Source organism: Erpetoichthys calabaricus, chromosome 1 (assembly GCF_900747795.2).
Source record: "Erpetoichthys calabaricus chromosome 1, fErpCal1.3, whole genome shotgun sequence".
Lineage (NCBI taxonomy): Eukaryota > Metazoa > Chordata > Cladistia > Polypteriformes > Polypteridae > Erpetoichthys > Erpetoichthys calabaricus.
This window is the reverse complement of record NC_041394.2, coordinates 210,262,165-210,283,387: the sequence shown is the minus strand read 5'-3', so window position 1 is coordinate 210,283,387 and position 21,223 is coordinate 210,262,165. Positions and strand designations below refer to the sequence as shown.

Sequence of the window (21,223 nt, the reverse complement as noted above, 5' to 3'; positions counted from 1 at the left end):
GACTTTCTCAAGCATTGCTGTCCTTTTTGTAATAGGGAAAACAAAACTGCGCACAGGTACGCTGGAGTTTTTAACTGAAGTATAAACTCCCTTGACTTAAATTTCAACACAAGATCTATTTCAATTGATATTTCTTTTCAATTTAGATCATTTTCAATGGGAACCAATAGCTAATATTACTTGTTTGAGACATTTTACTAGTTATTACATTTTAAGTGCAAGGTAAATATTACCGCCTGCAGAGTTTTACCAATTCAAAATAATTGCACTGCTGTTTATAGCTTGCTTGCTATGCTAAATATGGAGAATTTCAGACTGAATCATATCAATGGGATTTTCCATTAGAATAATGCTAAAGGGGATTGATTCAGTAATGCAAAACTGGATGATATATCATGGATGAACAATTAAAATGCTTATCATTTAGAAAAAGAAAATTGTTTACAATTTGCAAATTGCACATTATTTGTCAGAATTTTAGTAGACTTGTTTATCTGTTGAAGATTCGTCAAAACCTAAATGTTAATAATTAAAAAGGACAAATGGTTTGCACAAATGTAAGTGTTTGATAAGATAGATCTCTATAAACATTGGGTATCTGATTTTCATAGATTTCTGGATTAAAATGGAAAATTGCTACTCTGAATTATCTAATCAATGTTCCAGATCAAAAGCATGAACACTTTCAAAGAAGAAGTTATTTTTAATATAAGTGATTGGCATTTTCCAAAATATAATCTATCATGCCCTCCTTTAGACAGGTTGACCAAACTTTCAAGGGTCACACAATGGATTAAATTTCAGACCAGTTAGCTAAGGCAGTTTTATTTTTGAGACTCAGCCTCTGGAATCTTTTACTAAGATATTAACATAACAAATTTGTATAAATGAGAGGAAACCATTTGGCTCTTAAATTCATATTGCAATATTGATTCTTAAACAGTGTCTGAGGATAAGATTCATCTTTAGATTATTTGTAGGCACTGTTGAGGCTTTCCTGTCTTAGAATACCACCAAGAAGACTACAGATATGTCATCAAAGTGTATTTGTTGAACAAATAATAAACTCCAGAGGGAGACTTTCTAAAAATTAAAAACACAGTATATACAAAGAAAAATAAAATATAATGCTATATCTATTCTGGGTCTACCCACAGAGCCCTGATTCCATGGCTTTTGATGGGATAGCTTATCCACTAGCCCCACCAAAACACTAAAGCCTAAGTCCTTTTTCTTCTAGACTCCATACTGCCTTTTACTATCCTCTGGCCCCTTCAATCCAGTTTTATTGTTGCTGGTCCTCTAATAGGAAAGTAGTAAAATATTTAGTCCCTCCTGGGGATGCTTCCATAATTATTATATAAGAGTACCAACCCAATCCCGCATCAATTATTGTAATTCCCTACTGGCAGGTGCCCCTTCTAATCTTATATCACAGCTCCAGCTTATTCAAAACTCAGCTGCAAGAGTCCTTACTCGAACCAGCAGCAGCGAGCACATCACACCCATCCTGCTCCGTCTCCACTGGCTCCTTGTGTCTTACAGAATCGAATATAAAATCCTACTAATAACTTACAAAGCCTTAAATAACCTTGCGCCAAACTACATCAGTGACCTTCTCCATCTCTATGTGCCTGCCCGCCCACTAAGGTCCTCTGATTCTGGTAATCTTGTTGTGCCCCTCACTAATCTACACTCCATGGGTGACAGGGCCTTCAGCTGTATAGCGCCCAGACTCTGGAATGACCTACCAAAATTAATCAGGTCAGCTGACTCCATGAATTCTTTTAAAAAACAACTCAAAACTCATATGTTCAGTAAGGCTTTTAGCTCTATTTGACTTTATTACCCTTCTCTCAGTTCACTTCTCTGTCAAGATGCTCATGTAACCTGTGTGTGTGTGCTAGACCATCAATTATGTTGTCTGTTTCTTTTTTTTTCAGAATTCACTGTCCTAATCTTCTTTATTTATTTATCTGGTTTGTACAATGCTATATACTGTATACGCTGCCGTTCTTTATTATATTCTGTAAGTGCCTTGAGCATGGGAAAGGTGCTATATGTATAAAATGTATTATTATTATTATTAAAACCTTTCTCTTACACCTTGAGGGTGTATTTCCTTGCACAGTCTCTTCTCCCTTAATATAAGGTCATGCTGGTCTGCAGGTGGATGGTCCAGAAACCAGGATATGTTTTTGAAATCATCTTCATGTCCATAGATTGTACAGGAATTAAGTGATTAAGGGGATAGGCACTATTTCTCCATAGCATAAAAACTGAATATTATCTATTCCTGGCTCACCAAGCAGTTTCTCTTTCATTCTATTAGTGTCTCTTCCTGATGTTGATCCAGAGCACCTCTTTACAAAGGGAGGAAATGGCTTGTGCTATAACCTACAGTGGTGTGAAAAACTATTTGCCCCCTTCCTGATTTCTTATTCTTTTGCATGTTTGTCACACAAAATGTTTCTGATCATCAAACACATTTAATCATTAGTCAAATATAACACAAGTAAACACAAAATGCAGTTTGTAAATGGTGGTTTTTATTATTTAGGGAGAAAAAAAAATCCAAACCTACATGGCCCTGTGTGAAAAAGTAATTGCCCCCCTGAACCTAATAACTGGTTGGGCCACCCTTAGCAGCAATAACTGCAATCAAGCGTTTGCGATAACTTGCAATGAGTCTTTTACAGCGCTCTGGAGGAATTTTGGCCCACTCATCTTTGCAAAATTGTTGTAATTCAGCTTTATTTGAGGGTTTTCTAGCATGAACCGCCTTTTTAAGGTCATGCCATAGCATCTCAATTGGATTCAGGTCAGGACTTTGACTAGGCCACTCCAAAGTCTTCATTTTGTTTTTCTTCAGCCATTCAGAGGTGGATTTGCTGGCGTGTTTTGGGTCATTGTCCTGTTGCAGCACCCAAGATCGCTTCAGCTTGAGTTGACGAACAGATGGCCGGACATTCTCCTTCAGGATTTTTTGGTAGACAGTAGAATTCATGGTTCCATCTATCACAGCAAGCCTTCCAGGTCCTGAAGCAGCAAAACAACCCCAGACCATCACACTACCACCACCATATTTTACTGTTGGTATGATGTTCTTTTTCTGAAATGTTGTGTTCCTTTTACGCCAGATGTAACGGGACATTTGCCTTCCAAAAAGTTCAACTTTTGTCTCATCAGTCCACAAGGTATTTTCCCAAAAGTCTTGGCAATCATTGAGATGTTTCTTAGCAAAATTGAGACGAGCCCTAATGTTCTTTTTGCTTAACAGTGGTTTGCGTCTTGGAAATCTGCCATGCAGGCCGTTTTTGCCCAGTCTCTTTCTTATGGTGGAGTCGTGAACACTGACCTTAATTGAGGCAAGTGAGGCCTGCAGTTCTTTAGACGTTGTCCTGGGGTCTTTTGTGACCTCTCGGATGAGTCGTCTCTGCGCTCTTGGGGTAATTCTGGTCGGCCGGCCACTCCTGGGAAGGTTCACCACTGTTCCATGTTTTTGCCATTTGTGGATAATGGCTCTCACTGTGGTTCGCTGGAGTCCCAAAGCTTTAGAAATGGCTTTATAACCTTTACCAGACTGATAGATCTCAATTACTTCTGTTCTCATTTGTTCCTGAATTTCTTTGGATCTTGGCATGATGTCTAGCTTTTGAGGTGCTTTTGGTCTACTTCTCTGTGTCAGGCAGCTCCTATTTAAGTGATTTCTTGATTGAAACAGGTGTGGCAGTAATCAGGCCTGGGGGTGGCTACGGAAATTGAACTCAGGTGTGATACACTACAGTTAGGTTATTTTTTAACAAGGGGGCAATTACTTTTTCACACAGGGCCATGTAGGTTTGGATTTTTTTTCTCCCTAAATAATAAACACCATCATTTAAAAACTGCATTTTGTGTTTACTTGTGTTATATTTGACTAATGGTTAAATGTGTTTGATGATCAGAAACATTTTGTGTGACAAACATGCAAAAGAATAAGAAATCAGGAAGGGGGCAAATAGTTTTTCACACCACTGTATATGGATAGCCTGTTGTGAACTTTCTTGATCCTTGGGAAAATTAACTGCCTGGCATCTTTCCTTTTCTTCACAGAAACAGTGATGTTAATCTGAAACAAAGTACTGAATCTTTTTATTGAAACTAGATACCATAACATCTTTTGAAAACCATCTGAAAGTATTGTCAGACTTGATAGGCTCAATGTCAGAAAACATTCTTAGGTTTACTAGTACATGTTTCAAAATTTGGCTGAAAAATAAAACATTTACAGTGTGTACATCACATGTCAGATTGCACCCAACATTGAGTAAGAAATCCAATACCACTTGGTAGGCTACTTCAGGTGACACTGTTCATAGCAGCATGCATCACAGACCAGACATCCTCCTTCAATGCAGCACACCTGTTTGATTGGGTACCACCTAAAATGCACTTTGTTGATGTTCATTATATTTTCTTTTTTGCAATTCTGATTGCCATGGAGGACAGACAGGCATCCCAGATGGACAATGGCATGACCTCCTAATAATTCATTTATTGATATTTATCTATCAATTTCTTTATTTATCAATTGATTGATTGGCTGTATTATTTGTCCTGTGAGTCTGCATTCTTGTTTTTATGTTTCTGCTGCTGTAAGCATGTTAATTTCCCCTTGAGATTAATAAAGGTTATCTAATTTAATTGCATATTCTAATCTAAAATGGAAGGTGTCAGGCGATAAACAAGCAGAAGCCAGAGTCCAGGAGCAGTTCCTTCCCATATATGTTAGGTGGCATTGATCCACTGGAGGTGCCCCAGCTTGGACACCTGCAGGGGTTCATGAAAACTGGAGTCCAGAAGTGCAACCCTATTGGCGTTCCTTGGTGTCACAAGGGGGCACTGTCAGGTGTGGTTTCCAAACAGCCCAGAAGTACTCCACACAAGTTATGCTGGGTCACTGGAAGCCATTTCAGGTCCAGCATAAAAGAAATGCTCTCTTCCTTACCTTTGAGGAGTCAGAGTTGGGAGGCAGAAAGAGAGGAAATAATGTCATTGTTTGTATGGTTATTGGCTGTGCTTTATTGTAATAGCGCTTGGTGGATTAAAAATCCATTATTTGAACCTGTGACAGTGTTGGGCATATCAGGTCTGGGGTTTGGGGCTCAGTGGCACCCTCTACTGGTTACACTATTTATTTCTAAAAAATGTTTTCTGCCACAGCTTGACTGTGGAGTTCACATTCAAAATCTAATCATCATGTGCTGGTATCCTGAAGGTTGCCGGTTCGAATCCCCGTCACTGCCAAAAGAGATCCTACTCTGCTGGGCCCTTGAGCAAGGCCCTTAACCTGTAATTGCTCCAGGGGCGCTGTACAATGGCTAACCCTGCGCTCTGACCCCAAGGGGTATGCGAAAACTAACAAATTCCTAATACAAGAAATTGTATAAGGCGAAATAAAGAACAAAAAAAAAAAAAAAAAAAAATGTTAGCATTTCAGAACAGTGTTTAGTGACCTTTGATCTGTACCTGCTCTTGCCACTAAATTCATTGTTAAAAATCAGGAGAATGTGGATCCTAGATAGTAAAAGTGATATTCTGGGAACCTAGAGACACATTGATCACTTATATATATATATATATATATATATATATATATATATATATATATTGTGGTGGATTGCCGGCATTTTACTCCGGCCCTCACCCCCAGGCCGCCAGGAGGAGCTCTCCCGACAGCATGATCGTGCCCCGAGTTCCAGCAGGGCCTCATGGACTATGTAGTGTTTATACACAGCCCTGCTGGATACCTTGGGGGCCACTGGGAGTCGCTGTAGGGGGGCTAGCGGCCTCTTATGTGCCCTATAACCCGGGAGTGCGTCATCATCACGTGACAGGAAGGAACGACGTGCTCCCAGGCTGAAGAAAAGGACTGTTTACCCTGACCCGGAGGGAATAAGGACTTGTGGGTTTGGACAGGAACCACTTCCGGGTCAGGGGATATAAAAGGACTGTGGGAAAGCCCAGACACTGAGCTGAGCTGGGAGGTAGGGTGGCGAAGTGTCTGGGTGAGGAGGATTGGTTTGAGAGAGAGAGAATTGTGATTTATGAGTGTGGAGTGGAGGGTACTTTGTGCACTGTACTTGAAGAAAATAAAGAAGTCTTGTACTTTTATCCAGTGTCTGGAGTGGTACCTGAGAGTGTTAGAGGTGGCTCCACGCCTCTACTGCTACAATATACATATCTAAAGCAAAACTTGGAATGCATAGCTTCTGTGAAAACATGTTGATGGGATGAAAACATTGAACATGGTTAAGGCTTATGCATAATAACTTAGTTTGGAAAATTACAAAATGATGCATAGCTAAGACTAATAGCAAATTTCTTCCAGTCTACATAAATTGAGAACATTAATTAGTATAAGAATATTGTTATAACAAGTCAAAATAGAAGTAAATCTTGCATCATTTTAAAAATAATTTTAACATAAACTAGCAAGCCTAAAATAATAGGCAACCTTAAAATTGGAATTCTCACACACAATTTCTCTCAATGTGTATAGATTTTTAAAATAATAAATTAGCTGCATCAAATAAAGCATTACTAGATCAAGCCATATGACTCATTGGTAACTCTTCAGAACAGGGGCTCTAAGGGCTTTCTGTAAATCAGCTTTCAGTCACTTATTGCTATGTAACACAAACAAAGACTTTGTTAAGATCTTGTTACTTAGCAGTAACAGACAAATAGATGCACTAGATGTAGGCCCTAGTCCAAAATGCTGTCATTGGTGCTTTATAAGTCTTACTGAGGCTGAACAAAACATTTGTTAAGGAATTTTTACATAACAGTACTATAAGTAACCAACAGATATGCAGAGGCTGACCCTTGAACAATGTCTCAGCAATCTGATTTTAATTACAGCAGAAATCCTTCGACTGATTTTAAAAATGGCCTCAAAAGACTGCCTCGTAGGCCTAAATCTAATTCTTAAAAGGAAATGCTCAATTAATGCACTTGTTGAGCTCATAGTTTTTATTTAAAATTTCGATACTCTGTTCTGGGGCAGCACGGTAATTAGCACTGTCACCTCATAGACCCAGTGTCCCGATCCTGTTCCTGAAGGTTATTGGTACGGGGTTTTGCATGTTTATCATGAGTGGACATGGGTTTTTTCTCCCATATTTCACATAGATGTGCAGATTACAGTAATTTGTTATTTCAAACTGATCTTGTGTTTCTTGTGCCCAGTGCTACTAGAACAGGCACAGGCTACCACAACCCTGAGTTGGATAAAAGTGTGTTTAATAATGTCAAATGTTATATTGTGATCCGTCGGTAGTTGACTCACAAATCTAGGAAACTGTATACACATCTGTTTCCTATGCTTACTATAAGCTTTCCTCTGTTTTACTGTTTTTATCATCATTATTATTATAACATCCATCAAATAGTCAGTCAGTCATTGTCCAACCCGCTATATCCTAACACAGGGTCACGGGGGTCTGCTGGAGCCAATCCCAGCCAGCACAGGGCACAAGGCAGGAACAAACCCCAGGCAGGGCGCCAGCCCACCGCAGGGCACACACACACACCCATACACCAAGGACACACCAGGGACAATTTAGGATTGCCAATGCACCTAACCTGCATGTCTTTGGACTGTGGGAGGAATCCGGAGCACACGGGGAGAACATGCAAACTTCATGCAGGGAGGACCCGGGAAGCACACCCAGGTCTCCTTACTGTGAGGCAGCAGCACTACCACTGTGCCACCCTCCAAACAATAAGGACAAAATAGAAAGAGAAAGTAAAAATGATTGTGTGCAATAAACTTTTGCTTCTATTACTTGGAACATCAGAATTTTGATGAAAACAGGGCATTCATTCCAACAAAGTTTGCCAATCCTATCTACATAAGTTATCCAAAATCAAGTCAAGTTTTGAAGGTCCCTAAAGTCCTATTCTCTACCACACTACTTGGCCATTTATTCCTTGTGTGTGTTCCTCTCTGTTTGTGCGAAATTTACTCCTAACAAGTTTCCAACTGTGTGTCTGTGCTCTTGTTGAACTAATTTTAAAGTAGCAGCCTGGATCCACTGTACTAATTCAATTCATAGTTTTCAAAACTCAATCATGTCACTTCTTAAGCTTTGTTTGCTTAAACTGAAAAGTTTCAGCTATTTTAAGACTAAGTCATTTTTAAGAGGTGCTTTAGTCAATGTGAAAAATAATGGTATTTTGGGTATTCTTAAATTAATTCTGATATATTCAGTTTGTTCAGATCTTTGTCCCTGCTACTTATTTGTTTTCAAAGGAAGGAATAATTAGAAATTATCTTCTCTTGAGCAATTGAACTACAATGCACTGCTAAAAAAATAACACTCAGAATAGTTTAAAATAATTAACTTAGTTTTAGTTGTGAATGGTGTTAGCTGTAAGTGAAACATGCACAGTATTCATCTCAACAGCAGACAAGATGCATGCAGTAGTACTGTGAAGGGGTCATAATTAAGTAAAAGATGCAAAAAGAAAAACTCAGTGACCAGGGATACAATTGAATCATAGATACTGGAGATTTAAAAAGCCCTTTGTATAAGGTCATTTCAAGAAACAATCTTAATATCACTGTGAGTAGATGTAGAAATGACCTCAGATGCCAGAAAAACACAATACAATTCTGTTATCAATTCTGAAAAGTTGTTGCAAAGTTCTTTTTTTAGTTTGGTATTTTGAATGTGCATCAGACGATGGTAGTAGTATAGCTCTTTTTAGAAAGAGTTTGTAACATTGTATTCTGGTGTGTGCATGCAAATGTTTGTAGGGTATTTAGTTATTGAATTCTGTGGAAAAACCAAGGAAAGGTAATTAAGAGCTTGTAACACTGAAAACCAAAGTGAAAGGAGCAGCAATGTGGTGTGTACAGTTCTAAGAGTTTAAGTCAAACATTGTTGTAATATCTCATTTCTCTTTCTTGACAACATAAAATACCCCCACAGAGCCATACAACTTGCAACCCTGGTTGGAGAATTATGGATTAAATATAACAATATGGCCACACCCAACTGGAACATACCTTTGCTTATCCTATTTGCATACAAGTTCCTCATGTTTTGCAAATCTGTATTTGGCTAAGCTGCCTGTTCAGAGAGGGAGGTCTTCCTCAATTCCCATACCTTTAAACATGCAGAAAGAAAACAGGTGCTGCTGTCTGGAGACATTTAGTTTATCTTGAGCATTTTAGGCATTTCTCTTTATACTGTTATGTTGCTTGTATAGTCTGCAATGAAGCATTTAAACAGAAGTTGACGCCCTACATGTCCTGTGTTTGGAATGTAAGAAGCAGTGCATTTTGTTGTCTGCAAGTCATCTCGTCAAATGAATAATCATTTATTTTTGTGGAGTTTTCACTGTCCTCTTAGGATTGTAGCCTTAGCATAGTGGGGACGTGGTAGTTGTCAGTATTAATAAAAGCTATGCCTGTCTGGATATACTGTATGTGCTCTTGATTGGGACAGCCATTGAAAAACACTCTAATGTGACAATACAGGTAAGGAACAAACCATAAATGACTAATCTGATAATTCCAATCTAAGAGAACCTCTCCTGGAACACAGATACTAGAGCCTACTCTGGGAGTCAAGCCCGAGAGGAGTGTTTATTAGCAAGCAACTGATGGCTGGTTTACCCACATAGCCCAGTCAGCCCTGAAAAGTTGCCAAGAGGACTCACCATCTGAAAGGCAAATGGTAAAATTTAGGCACATTGCCAGTGTGGTCAAAGGCCAGATTGTAATGGATTTAGACATTCAAGACCTAGGTAATAAAAACTGGTTCTTGGGACATGAAATATAAATTTTGCAGCAGAGAAGCAAGATGAACTCATAGAACAGATATAATTGTACTCATATCTACATTTGGTTTTGCATCTCAATCAAGTGTAGTCTCCTACTCTGGAAATGCCTTATGTAAGAGATACTCATAAACTTCTGGTTCAGTGTTGTACAGCTGGAGACCACTCTGGTTATTGAGAGGATCACTTTACTACATCCTCAAGTGGCAGAGATGAAAACATTGACAACTGTTTGCTTGTATGCACTGTAAGAAAAACACAAGAGAGTTACTCCTGCACTTACTTGCACTTGAGAGACAGCACCAAAAACTATTCTGAGTATTCAGTCTTTTTAGGCACATTTGTGTGTGATGTTCAAAATATTACAATCTTTTGACTCTTTGGTTCTATTGGGCAACTGCAACATTCATGTGGTGAGTCATGGAGAAACCCAGAGGGACATGATTGAAAAGAACTAGCTTATCAGGTCTGCATCTGAGTGGTAAATTGTTATTGGACTTCTGTGCTAGTCATGGTCTGTCCATAATGAACACTATGTTCAAACAAAATGTTACTCGTAAGTTTATATATACCATGGGTCAAGGGTCGATGATTAACTTTGTGTCCTGTAGTGGCAAATCTGCAGGGCTGAGTGAGATGCAAATGGAAAAGCTGAAGCACTCGATATTGTGGGAGTGTTTTATTTAACATGTCCCTTCAGTGTTGCATGAAAAATTGAGAAGCATTGTTGAACTGGAGTGGTGGTCCACATTATTAAAATGTTGGATTAACTGGTTTGTTCCAGTTATTAATGGATCACACTCTTCAATCTACCGTTTAAAGGTTATGCCAAAGTAGTGGAAACTCCGATCCAGGGAAAGCAATGTGGTTTCCATCCTGGCCTTGGATAAACTTGTCATCCTTGCACAGATGATATTTAAAGGATTCTGGGAGTTTGTCAGTCCTGTCTATATGTGCCTTGTATGCTTTGTGCTATGTGCTTTCCAGGCATGTAAAGAATTTATGACTATGTAGCCCATTATATTTTGTTGAAGGTACCACAAGATTATGAAGTAGCTGGGCTGATAAATGCCATCTTTGTCTATTTGGTGCTAAGTTGTGTCTACTCACTGTGGGTATTGGACACCACCAAGGATGTGTTTTGTCTCCTCTCCTGGTCATTATTTTTATGGGCAGAATATCAAGACACAGGCGAGGTTTGGGGAGAGTCCAGTTCATGAATCTTAAAGTTGTATCTCTGCTTTTTGCAAAAATATTGCCCTCTTTGCCTTATTTGGCCATTATCTTCAAGGTGCACTGGAATGGTTCACAGCTTAGTTTGATGCTGTTAAATAAAGAACTTGTACCTCCTCAAAATCTGAGGTCATTGTGCCTTCTCAGAAAAGTGTGAGTTGTTGCTTACAGATAATGGATGAGTAATTGTGTCAAGTGAAGGAGTTTAAATACCCTGGGGTCTTATTCTAGAGTGATGGTACAGATGATTGTGGGATTGACCAAAGAATCATTGTAGCTGTAGTAGTTTTGCACATATCACACTGAACAGAGGTGATAATGCTGGGTGCTAAGTCCTCACTGAAACATTTTGATTTACCAGTCAGTTGAAATCTCAATCCTCACATATGTTCATGAGCTCTGGACAGTGACTTCAAAAATTAGGTGAATACAAGTGGTCAAAATGAGTATTCTGTGGTAGGACTTGAAGTAGAAATGCAATCAGGTAGCAGTGATAGCCACTACAACTCTGGGCTATATTCCAACTGTAATATTGCTCCACAATATTCAGAGAAGTATAGAAAGAAAGAAAGAAAGAAAGAAAGAAAGAAAGAAAGAAAGAAAGAAAGAAAGAAAGAAAGAAAGAAAGAAAGAAAGAAAGAAAGAAAGAAAGAAAGAAAGAAAGAAAGAAAGAACTTTATTTGGCCCCAAGGAAATTTTAGTAAATTAAGGTAAGATAAGATAAGGTAAAATGATACAGAAAAACCTTCTTGAATTGTTTTAATAGTCCCACCAGAGCAACATTAGTGGTCATTGATGCAGATTCAACATGTGTCTATAATATACTGTTGAGAGACAACACCTTTCCTAGATGAGAAATTCTACTTTTAGTGTTTTCATGATGGTTTTGGAAAAAATTAGTTTTGGGGTGATTTTGATGTATGTCACTCTTGAATGCAACACTCATCTGCTTATTGACAACAAGCAATGCTCATCTAACCATATTAACATTTCTACTGTCATGCGTGTGCTGTTTGCACAATTTCACCTAAAAAAATGCCACATTTAGTTTTTTGGAGGTGATCATACAGCGTATATTATCCATAGTTTACCTTTTTAAGAACTGTTCTTTACTTAACTTCTTACTCATACCAAAGACTGCCATTAGCAATCAAATGTTCTATGACTGTGTATCTGTTTTTTCTTGCATCACAAATCCACATGCAAACATCACAATCAAAGAATGAGAATTTTAGTCAAAGTTACTATTAATTTAAAGGGATAGCTACCATGACCAGCAGGCACATAGCATACTGGTAACATAACATAGAACACATTCTTAAACCTACTTAGTACATTTCAGGTCTGTGGGGTACCAAACATAAAAGCAACTAAGAAAAAGGCATGTCAAGCTAACAGACTCTGGATTTCTCCTGAAGACCTGACTGTTTTTCCATTGTGCAGGCCTCCTTATAATGTAGGAAAAAATGACAGCCAAGAGTTTGTTACCGTGTCCATGTAATAGTACTTGCCAGTCATGTTTTCACACTCTCATGATGGTATTGGCCTGCATGTCTCTTAGGTCCCTCATTGTTTGAGTCAAAGTATCCAATGTAATGAGCAACTACAGCAGGTTTCCTCGATGTCTGTGTACATGACGTACATGACCTTAGATGTGGTGGGATGATAATTATTTAATCATCCCAAAGAGTACACCTGTGTAGACACACCTGCTGTCAAAATAATTCGTATTTTTTATTTACTCAAGTGTTTTATTTATTTTATCAACTACCTGACAAATGTGTATATATGCAAAGTGTGGCAAATTGTGTTTTTTTTATCATTAATATTATAATGAAAGAAAAAGAGACCTTTACAAATAGCACATTTATAAAAGCTGGTTATTATCACAGGTAAGAACACTACAAAGCTATATTTCTGAACATTATGTTGAATAAGTTTATCTGATATGCAGACACTTAATGGCAAATAATTACAAAATCATCTAGAAACCTGAGTAGATTTATACCACTGCACGTCCATCCTGCTTTTAATATAAACAGTTCATTCTGTTACTTTCTGTAAGTGTTATCACTATTGTACAAGTATAACAAGTTTCTTATAACTCATTGTCAAGAATGTTATCTTACCAGTTTAAATATAGTACGATTTTGTCTCTCCTGCTTTTTTATATTCAGGCAGTCTGCATAGTGTACTGAATAAGGCACTCAACTTTAAAGCACAAAATTGCCAGTTCCATCCTGCCATTTGACTTTCTTTTGTAAATTTTTAATTAGGCCTAAAATAATTCCAAGACAAACAAAACACAATTCAATCAATAGAATTTAGTTAACATTTGTTAAGACTACGGCTAACACTCAACACCCCACACCTACCCAGTATAAAGAACCACATAGATAAAAACCATTAGCAGATAACTCCTTGTGTATAGTGTAACACTAGATGGCGCAATACCAGCGCTTACCCCAACACACAGACACTGACAACATGTGTTAAAAGCACCAAGAAGTTGTTTGAATTTCTTCTTTTCTTTGTACAATGCTCCTCGAGTACCACACCCACAATAAACAAATAAACACAATAATATTTAACTCTCAAAATCTCTCCTCCACACCTCCCAGCAAGCTCTGTCTTCTACATCCAAACTCTGGCTCTTCTGCTGGGTTCCCATCAATCCTTTAAATAGTCCTTGACCTGGAGGTGCTTCTGTCCTTCTGACCATGTGACTGGCTGGCACTTCAAGGTCTAATGAAGAACTGACATTTCCTTCAGTCCGCAAGTACTTTGGGGTTTCTGTCCTCATGACTACCTCGTACTTCCGGGCTATAAGGAAAGTATGATCCCCAAGGTTCTTCGACAGCTCCCTCTGGCAGCACCCACGGCACCCAACAGGGCTGAGAAACCGAATTCTAAGTTCCAGAATGCCCTGAGGGAATCCAGGGCACCGCTACACTCCAGGGGAGCTGCCATCTAGTGTTTTGGGGAGGTAGTCTCAGCAAGTAGCTGCCTTCCTCCATCCTTCAATTCCAGGGACATCCCAGCCGGGTCGAGCTGCCGGCTATCCATAACAATAGATAAAAGATAACAAAACCAAACCAGTGACCAGGCAGGCTATTTTAACTCAAATTAATCAATTTTTATCTAATTTGGAAAAAGTTTTGCACTGTTCCTCATAAAGGAAAACATACATTTAAAGGAGACATTGTTTTCTCATTTAGCTATAGATGCTGAGATGAAATTCTTCCACCCAAGCAAGATTTGTCAATGCTGAAGCAATGGGAGGTTAAAATAGATTTAGCCCATAATTTTTATCCCACTTGGTGTTACTCCAAAATATAGTTAGATTTAAAGGGATTGACAGCAATTGTGAGTCCAGTACTATCGGGCAGATAATCAAATATTTTCCTCCAAAATTATTTTATTATGGAACATTCCCAAAATGTGTGTCCTAATGCACTGGTGCAGTTGGGATCATATCCCTGATCGATTTCATTTTATCTTTGAAAGATGTGTGCAATGCACAATTTTAACATTAATTATGCTAGGTTTTGCACAGATTTTAAAAGAGTGAATATTAATGTATTAAATTCCTGGTTATTGATATTCATTTACAGGTACCTTTCACATAGTTGCCTAAAGTTGTCTGGGGATGCAAACCATGAACTTAGTTGATTAAGTCTGGAAAAAGTATCTTCATTACTAGATAAAATACTGTACATTCAACTCGCATTCATGCAAGGTTAGGGAAGTCGGGCTAACACTAATTCCTTTTAACAAAGTTTTTAACTTGTACACAAAAAGAAGTGTATTGCTGGAAATGTATATGCATCTCATAGCTGGTTAAATGATGCAAATTCATTGACATAAGCACTATGTAGATTAAAGAAGCTGAAATGTATGAGTACCATGTATTGGAACAGCAGAAAATGCCATCTCTTTCCTAAAGAGTTTCCCACATTAGTTTAGTGTGTCACAGGTGGCTGGGGGGGCGACCCAGCTGGGATGCCCCAGAGGACCAGAGAAGGGCTTACGCCTCCCCCAGACCACGTGGGGGCGACAGCCCTGGTGGCTATGGGGACCATGGGTACAGAGCTTTGAAGCTTAACCCTGTAGGGGCCCGTGGTCACCACTAGGTGGCGCCCCAATGCCTTGGGAGCTCTGGACCTCAGCACTTCCACCACACCCAGAAGTGCTGGGGGGAAGAGGATCAGGGACACCCAGAATGCTTCTGGGTGTGGAGCTGGTACTTCCGCCACACTGGGGAGTGCCGGCGGAAGCTCATCGGAAGACACCTGGAGCACATCCAGGTGTGGATGAAAGGGGCCGCCTCCCTCCATTCAGGGGCTGGAGTTGGGAGTGAAGGAAGGACAAGGTCTGGGAGGAGAGACAAGGAGGCGGCCTGAACAAAGTGAGGCATTGTTTGTTGGCCAGGACTTTGGGGACTTTGGGGGCTGTGGTGCACATTTGTAAATATGGAGTACTGGAATAAATGTGTGTTGGGTGAGTTGAACGTGTCCCACGTCTGTGTCCGGGTCATCTTCCACAAGTGCTTAAGCAAGTGATAGACAATCGGTTTGCCAATAAATTAGTGTTAGTAATTGATGGCTGAGGCCACATTAAAAAAAGGTTTGAACAAGATTTTCTTTAAAAATCTAACCAAGACAGTGATTCCTTCCATAGTTTCATCGTATGGATATTACCGCAAACTGGAACTGACTTAATGTCATGCTCTCTAATGCTATGCAGAGTTTTGTTTTTAATACATGAGCTTATTGAATATGAGGTGTGCTCTTATTCAAATTTACTTTAAACCAAGAAATCCTTTGTTGGACATGCAAGTAAGAATTACTACTGCTATTACTGTGAAATTTATCCAAAACATCTAATGCAGTTTGGCAACCAAGAGTGTGGGAACCATGACCTGTGGTACCATAACAGGAATTTTTGTTCAGTTCTTTCCCATATACCATATATGCTCACGTATAAGTCGGGTCTTGAAACCCGAAAAATCGACATAAAACCAGACCCCGACTTATACGCCTGTTCAAAAATCAGACACTTACATTTTTTTACATCTTCTTGCTTCCTGCAATCTTGCATCAGTTTCTCAGACACATCGAATTTTGTTGCAGCAGTGCAGTTACCAATTTCTTTCGCTACTTCAACGAAGTTTAATTTAAAACCAACTTTATATTTTCTTCTGATCGAATGCTCCATTGTAAATAAGGGATGCTGTTGCGATAAAGGTGTATGAGGGTGCGAGATGCAAAAAACACAAATCAGTGCAAACGTTGCTTTGGAATAGTTCGGGTATTACCATGTGGTCATGTAGGCACAATAGAGAGAGAGAGAGAGAGAGAGAGAGAGGTTAGGAGCACACGCTGATACAGCGCATTGCCACACCCACATAGAAAAATAAGGCAGTATGCTCCATGGTTACTCTCTCAGGTAGGCATTAGCATATCATAATCCCTTGTACCAATAGTGAGAGTTTTCCTCATTCAACCTATACGACCGACGTTATAAAATACCAGAAATTATACTGTAAAATCAAGTACCGACTTATCCGCGGGAGAACTTATCCACAAGTATATACGGTAATCCCCTCTATTGCTGAAAGAGTAACTTAACATGCTAGTATTCCAATTGTAACAACAGATGCACAAAAAATAAAATATGCATATGTAGTTTTTAAAGTACATTGATGTGGTGTTTACTAGAAAAAGGTGCTATATAAAACAAACTGGGGCACATGCAGCAGTCTTATTTAGAATATTGTTTGAAATACCAATTTTCATATTTTGATTTTGCAATTTACTTATTAATCATATTCTTTTTTAATTTCAGATACAGATCTCACCAACTATTGTGTTATATATTAAAATGCTTTGTGAATGATCTTTAATTGTGATTTATTTTTCTTTTGTAGTTGGAGGAAACTGAAAATATTGTCTCTGACACAGATATCTTTTCATCACTCAAGGAAAATAAAGACATTTATGTGCAACATGAACCCAGAGAAACGGAACTGAGCCAGGTTTTAGAAGAACAGCCAGATATTAAAGTGAAAGTACAACACTTTGGTCAAGAAATGAATCCTGCAGATTTCTGGGAAATTGGCCCAAGTCTTTCACCATCTTATAACAGCCAACAGCAATTTCATGAGGACAACTCTCAAGAAAGTACCTTAACAGATTTATGGCAAGCTGTGAAAGAGCAAAGACATCAAAATATTTTGTTGCCTGCTGAGATACACGAAGAGCACACATTTGCAGATGACAATGTGCTTAGATATAATGAAAAAGAACCAAAGGACAAACTAGTACTAGAAGAGGAAGGGATAGGTGGCATAGCTGAAGATCAGAAAAATACAAGTAAACTGAGGGAAACAGGCTTACCGGAAACGCAAATGCCCTTCTCTTCTGAGGACTCTAGTATTCTTAAACAAGAAATAACTTTATCAACTAAAACATTTGTTCAGCACACACCAGAAGATAGTATACAGCAGGAAAAGGAAAGCGAAAAGGACCATCAAACTGAAAATGAGGCTAGTAGTGATGTTTGGAGACAAAGAAGCAGCTGTCTCCCTGCAGTGAGCGATGTAGATCAACTGAATATCTCAGCCACTTTCTTTGAGGATGACAATAAAAAAGTCGTTTTCATCTCTGATGCAGCAGTACAAATCATTTCCCTAAGTGATGAGTCTCGGGGAGAAATAACATCAGGTCAGCTTGCCTTGAAAGATTTAGAAAGTGACAGAATGGGAGAGGAAAGTAAAATGGCTGTTCAGGAAATCGATGAAGAATGTCCAGATAGAAAAGATGTTGACAAAACACTGCTAATAGGGGCTACAACGATACTTGAAACAATGCTACCTAATAGTCCACCAGAGCAGCAGGAGCTACTCAAAGACATTCACATGAGTCCCTTGTCTATGGAATTAGACCAACATGAACCTGAGCTCTCAATAACTGGAAAAACAATTTACATGGAGCCAGGATATACGCTTACACAACAAGAAGCTGCTATTTACAATGAAAACCAACATCCAGCAGTAGAAGCAACAGGAGAATCCAAGGCTTGTGCAAAACAAGAACTGATCCAAGGTATCACATTGGCTGAAACTAAAGAGATCTCCAGTCAACTCCTTTCAGATGTTAACTCCAAAGAAGAAAATGTTCATCAAAAGGAAACAAACAATGTGCCTTTGGGCATATTGCACAATGATGAAAGCAAGCCATTTTTGGAAATGTGTGATAAACAAGCTGATTGTCTTGCATTCAGTGTTGCTGAGCAGGATACCATCAGCACAAATGATAGTGAGCCACTTTTGTATGTGGATTCAAACATTCATTACATAGAAAGCATGGAACAGTTATATACAGAAGAAGAAAGAGAATTATGGCAAAACAATCAGGAAAATGGAACATCTTCTTTAAATGTCAATAGATGTAAAGAGATCTCATCTGATAATTTTAAGTTTCAGTCTGATGGCATATCAACACCACCAGAAGCTTCGCATTTTGGCCAAACTCCAAAACTATCATCACAATACAAAACAACTTGTCTAGAAGAAGATCTTTACACTGAACATGCACACATTTCGCAAGGGGATCAAACCAATGGTAATAAAACATCGACAACAGCATGGCCGGGTTTACAGATACATGATCCAAATAATAGTGAAGAAAGCCATTCTGACATTACCAACGATGGGACATCCACCATCACCAGCAGCAAGGGCTACAGCCAGCACCAACCTGTCATTGTAAGAAACAGGCCACATGAAGTTCATCAACAGAAGTATCCAAGCCCAGTGATTTTAATAAGTGAACCCCTACTGGAAGAGGATGAAACAGAAGACGAAACACAAGCTTTTACAATGGAGCAGACCCACACCCAAGTACAACAAGACAGAACACTTAAAATGCTTATGACTGAGGAAAATGATGGGTCAACTAACTTGACCTGGTGGAATGGTGAGGCCTCCATTTTGCAACATATCAGCAAAGAAGTTCTGTATTCCCTTTTATTTGTTGTGTTTTTAGTAACTGTATACCATTATGATTTCATTGCCTGTTTTGCGCTTTATATATTCTCCGTCTACTGGCTGTATTGCCAGGACAGTAAACACAGTGAGTCATTTTCAAAAAAATAAAACAAGTTCCTGCAGTGGTTAACAGACATTCACTTTGCCTAAAGGCTTCAATTTTCTCTTTCTTTCTTTCGTTTGGTATCTCATTTATGTTTGCTACCTTGATGTCTTACTGCTGTGGGAAAATTTTGACCTGACATGATTTGACAAAATATTTCAAAATATATTATATTCTTGTCTTTTACATAGTTAATCGGTCATAGGCAGTATGAATAAAAAACAAAATTGAGACTCGAAGGACCATATAGGAGTTTTGGTTCGTTTGAATGTGTTCATGTTCATTTTACGAATGGATCATTTCTTATTTTCCAACCTTGTCTCTTTTTCTTGCTTGTTACTAACAGCACCTTATGTTTTTAATTAAGTTCCACTTTTGATTTGTATTATATCAGTTGAGATTTTATAAGAACATAATTTTTAAAATGGCAGAATAATGATGGAAATAGCAGATAAGCATGACTAATTGCTGTAATCTATTCTCACAACTTTAGTAATGCCATCTATCCTGCTAATTTGTCTACAGATCCTCATTCCGAAAGCATTCTACCAAATGACAGTTTTTGCAGCACAGCATTTTTTGTACAAATATTGTCATTATTGTATAATTCAATATAATGACATTTCAGAATAATACATATAGTTATATATTATATGTAATGATAATTCAGAATAATACATACAGTTACAGTATGGCTAGCTATTTATTGCGTGTATAATGTTTGCTACCTGAAGCCCCAATCAACATTGGACTGATTGTGGTGAAAAGTTAGTGCTGTGGTGCAATAAAGGCTGGAAAATGGAAAACAGAAAATAAATGGATGGGCAGTGAGGGCATTTCTAAAGTTATTATGAGAAAGAAAAAGTTGCCTTTAATATTGTGGAAGAACACAACAAAAAAATTCTTTTTGAATTCATTTTATGAGCTTTGTGCTTAAAGCCTTTTGTTATGTTTGGATTAATTAAATAAAATAGATTTATTCACTGTACTTCAGTTAAGATTATTCCTGTGTGATGTGCCTTAGATCTTTGTGAACTGCAGAAAAAGTTCATAATGTGGAAAATTCTGCATTAGTCATACAGGCCAATACTGACAGAAACTGAAAGGAAAACTTGTAATATCCAGAAGCATGGTGATTACTGAATTTATTGTATTTACTGTAAGATATGTCTGCAAGTAAAGTTCTAATGTATCTGGAATTTATTTTTAAAGGCACAGCTGTCAGAAATTATTTATTTTGGAATGTTTCAGGGAATTTTGCCAAAGGATACAAAGTCTAAAGGGCATTAAATAGATCCAAAAATGTAGAAGAGTCATTGGTTATTAATAAGTCTGTGAACATTATGGATAAATTATAAAGAAAGGAGTTTGGACTTTGGACTATTTACGTGACATGGTTGCCAAGGTGAAATCCATACTTCAGCGTCAAGTGAGCCTGAAACTAAACTAGAGGAGTTTCAAATTTCCTGATCTAGTAGGGCAGGTCAGGCTCTTATCTGGTGGTCTCCAGTTTCAGCTTCTCACAAAGGATGTTACAGTAGGTATTATAAAAGAAATTAACCATTTCCTTTGGTCTTTGCAATATTTAAGTCACAAAAACAATACAGGTCTATGACCTTCTTTTTTAGGACCAAAGTTGTATTAACTTTTTATTTATAGTCAAATACAAAAATAAATCAAGCAGCACAATTTTTAAGAAGAATTTAAAAAACCCAAATCAATCCAGCCCTGTAGAGAAATAAGTCAAACAGACTAAGATTGCTTGAGCTAGCCAAAGAGAGGGACACCACCCACGAACAGTCTCTTTTGGGAAGAAAGTGAACACATACAGTAAATTGAAAAAGGAAAATACTGGTATTAGGAGTAAGGTAAGTGCAACTGGGTAGCGATTTTGAACCATCTTCACCACTGATTCCTCCCTTTAGATATTTTGGCCAGATGACCCATTGATCTGTGCTGTGGAGAGTTTGCGCAAGAGGACATTATAGAAAGACGTTTTCCAA

The 21,223-nt window shown here is 38.3% G+C and overlaps 1 protein-coding gene across 1 annotated transcript in view; it reads left to right on the top strand.

Annotated features, from left to right (window-relative positions):
- Positions 1-20,431, top strand: part of ppp1r3ab (protein phosphatase 1, regulatory subunit 3Ab) — a 35,273-nt gene extending 14,842 nt beyond the window's left edge. Inside the window, exon 4 of the mRNA XM_028807891.2 lies at positions 16,997-20,431. Coding sequence (XP_028663724.2) covers positions 16,997-19,225 — 2,229 coding nt within the window. The 3' untranslated portion in view covers positions 19,226-20,431. The remainder of the gene's footprint in view (positions 1-16,996) is intronic.
- Positions 20,432-21,223: the final 792 nt, after the last annotated feature.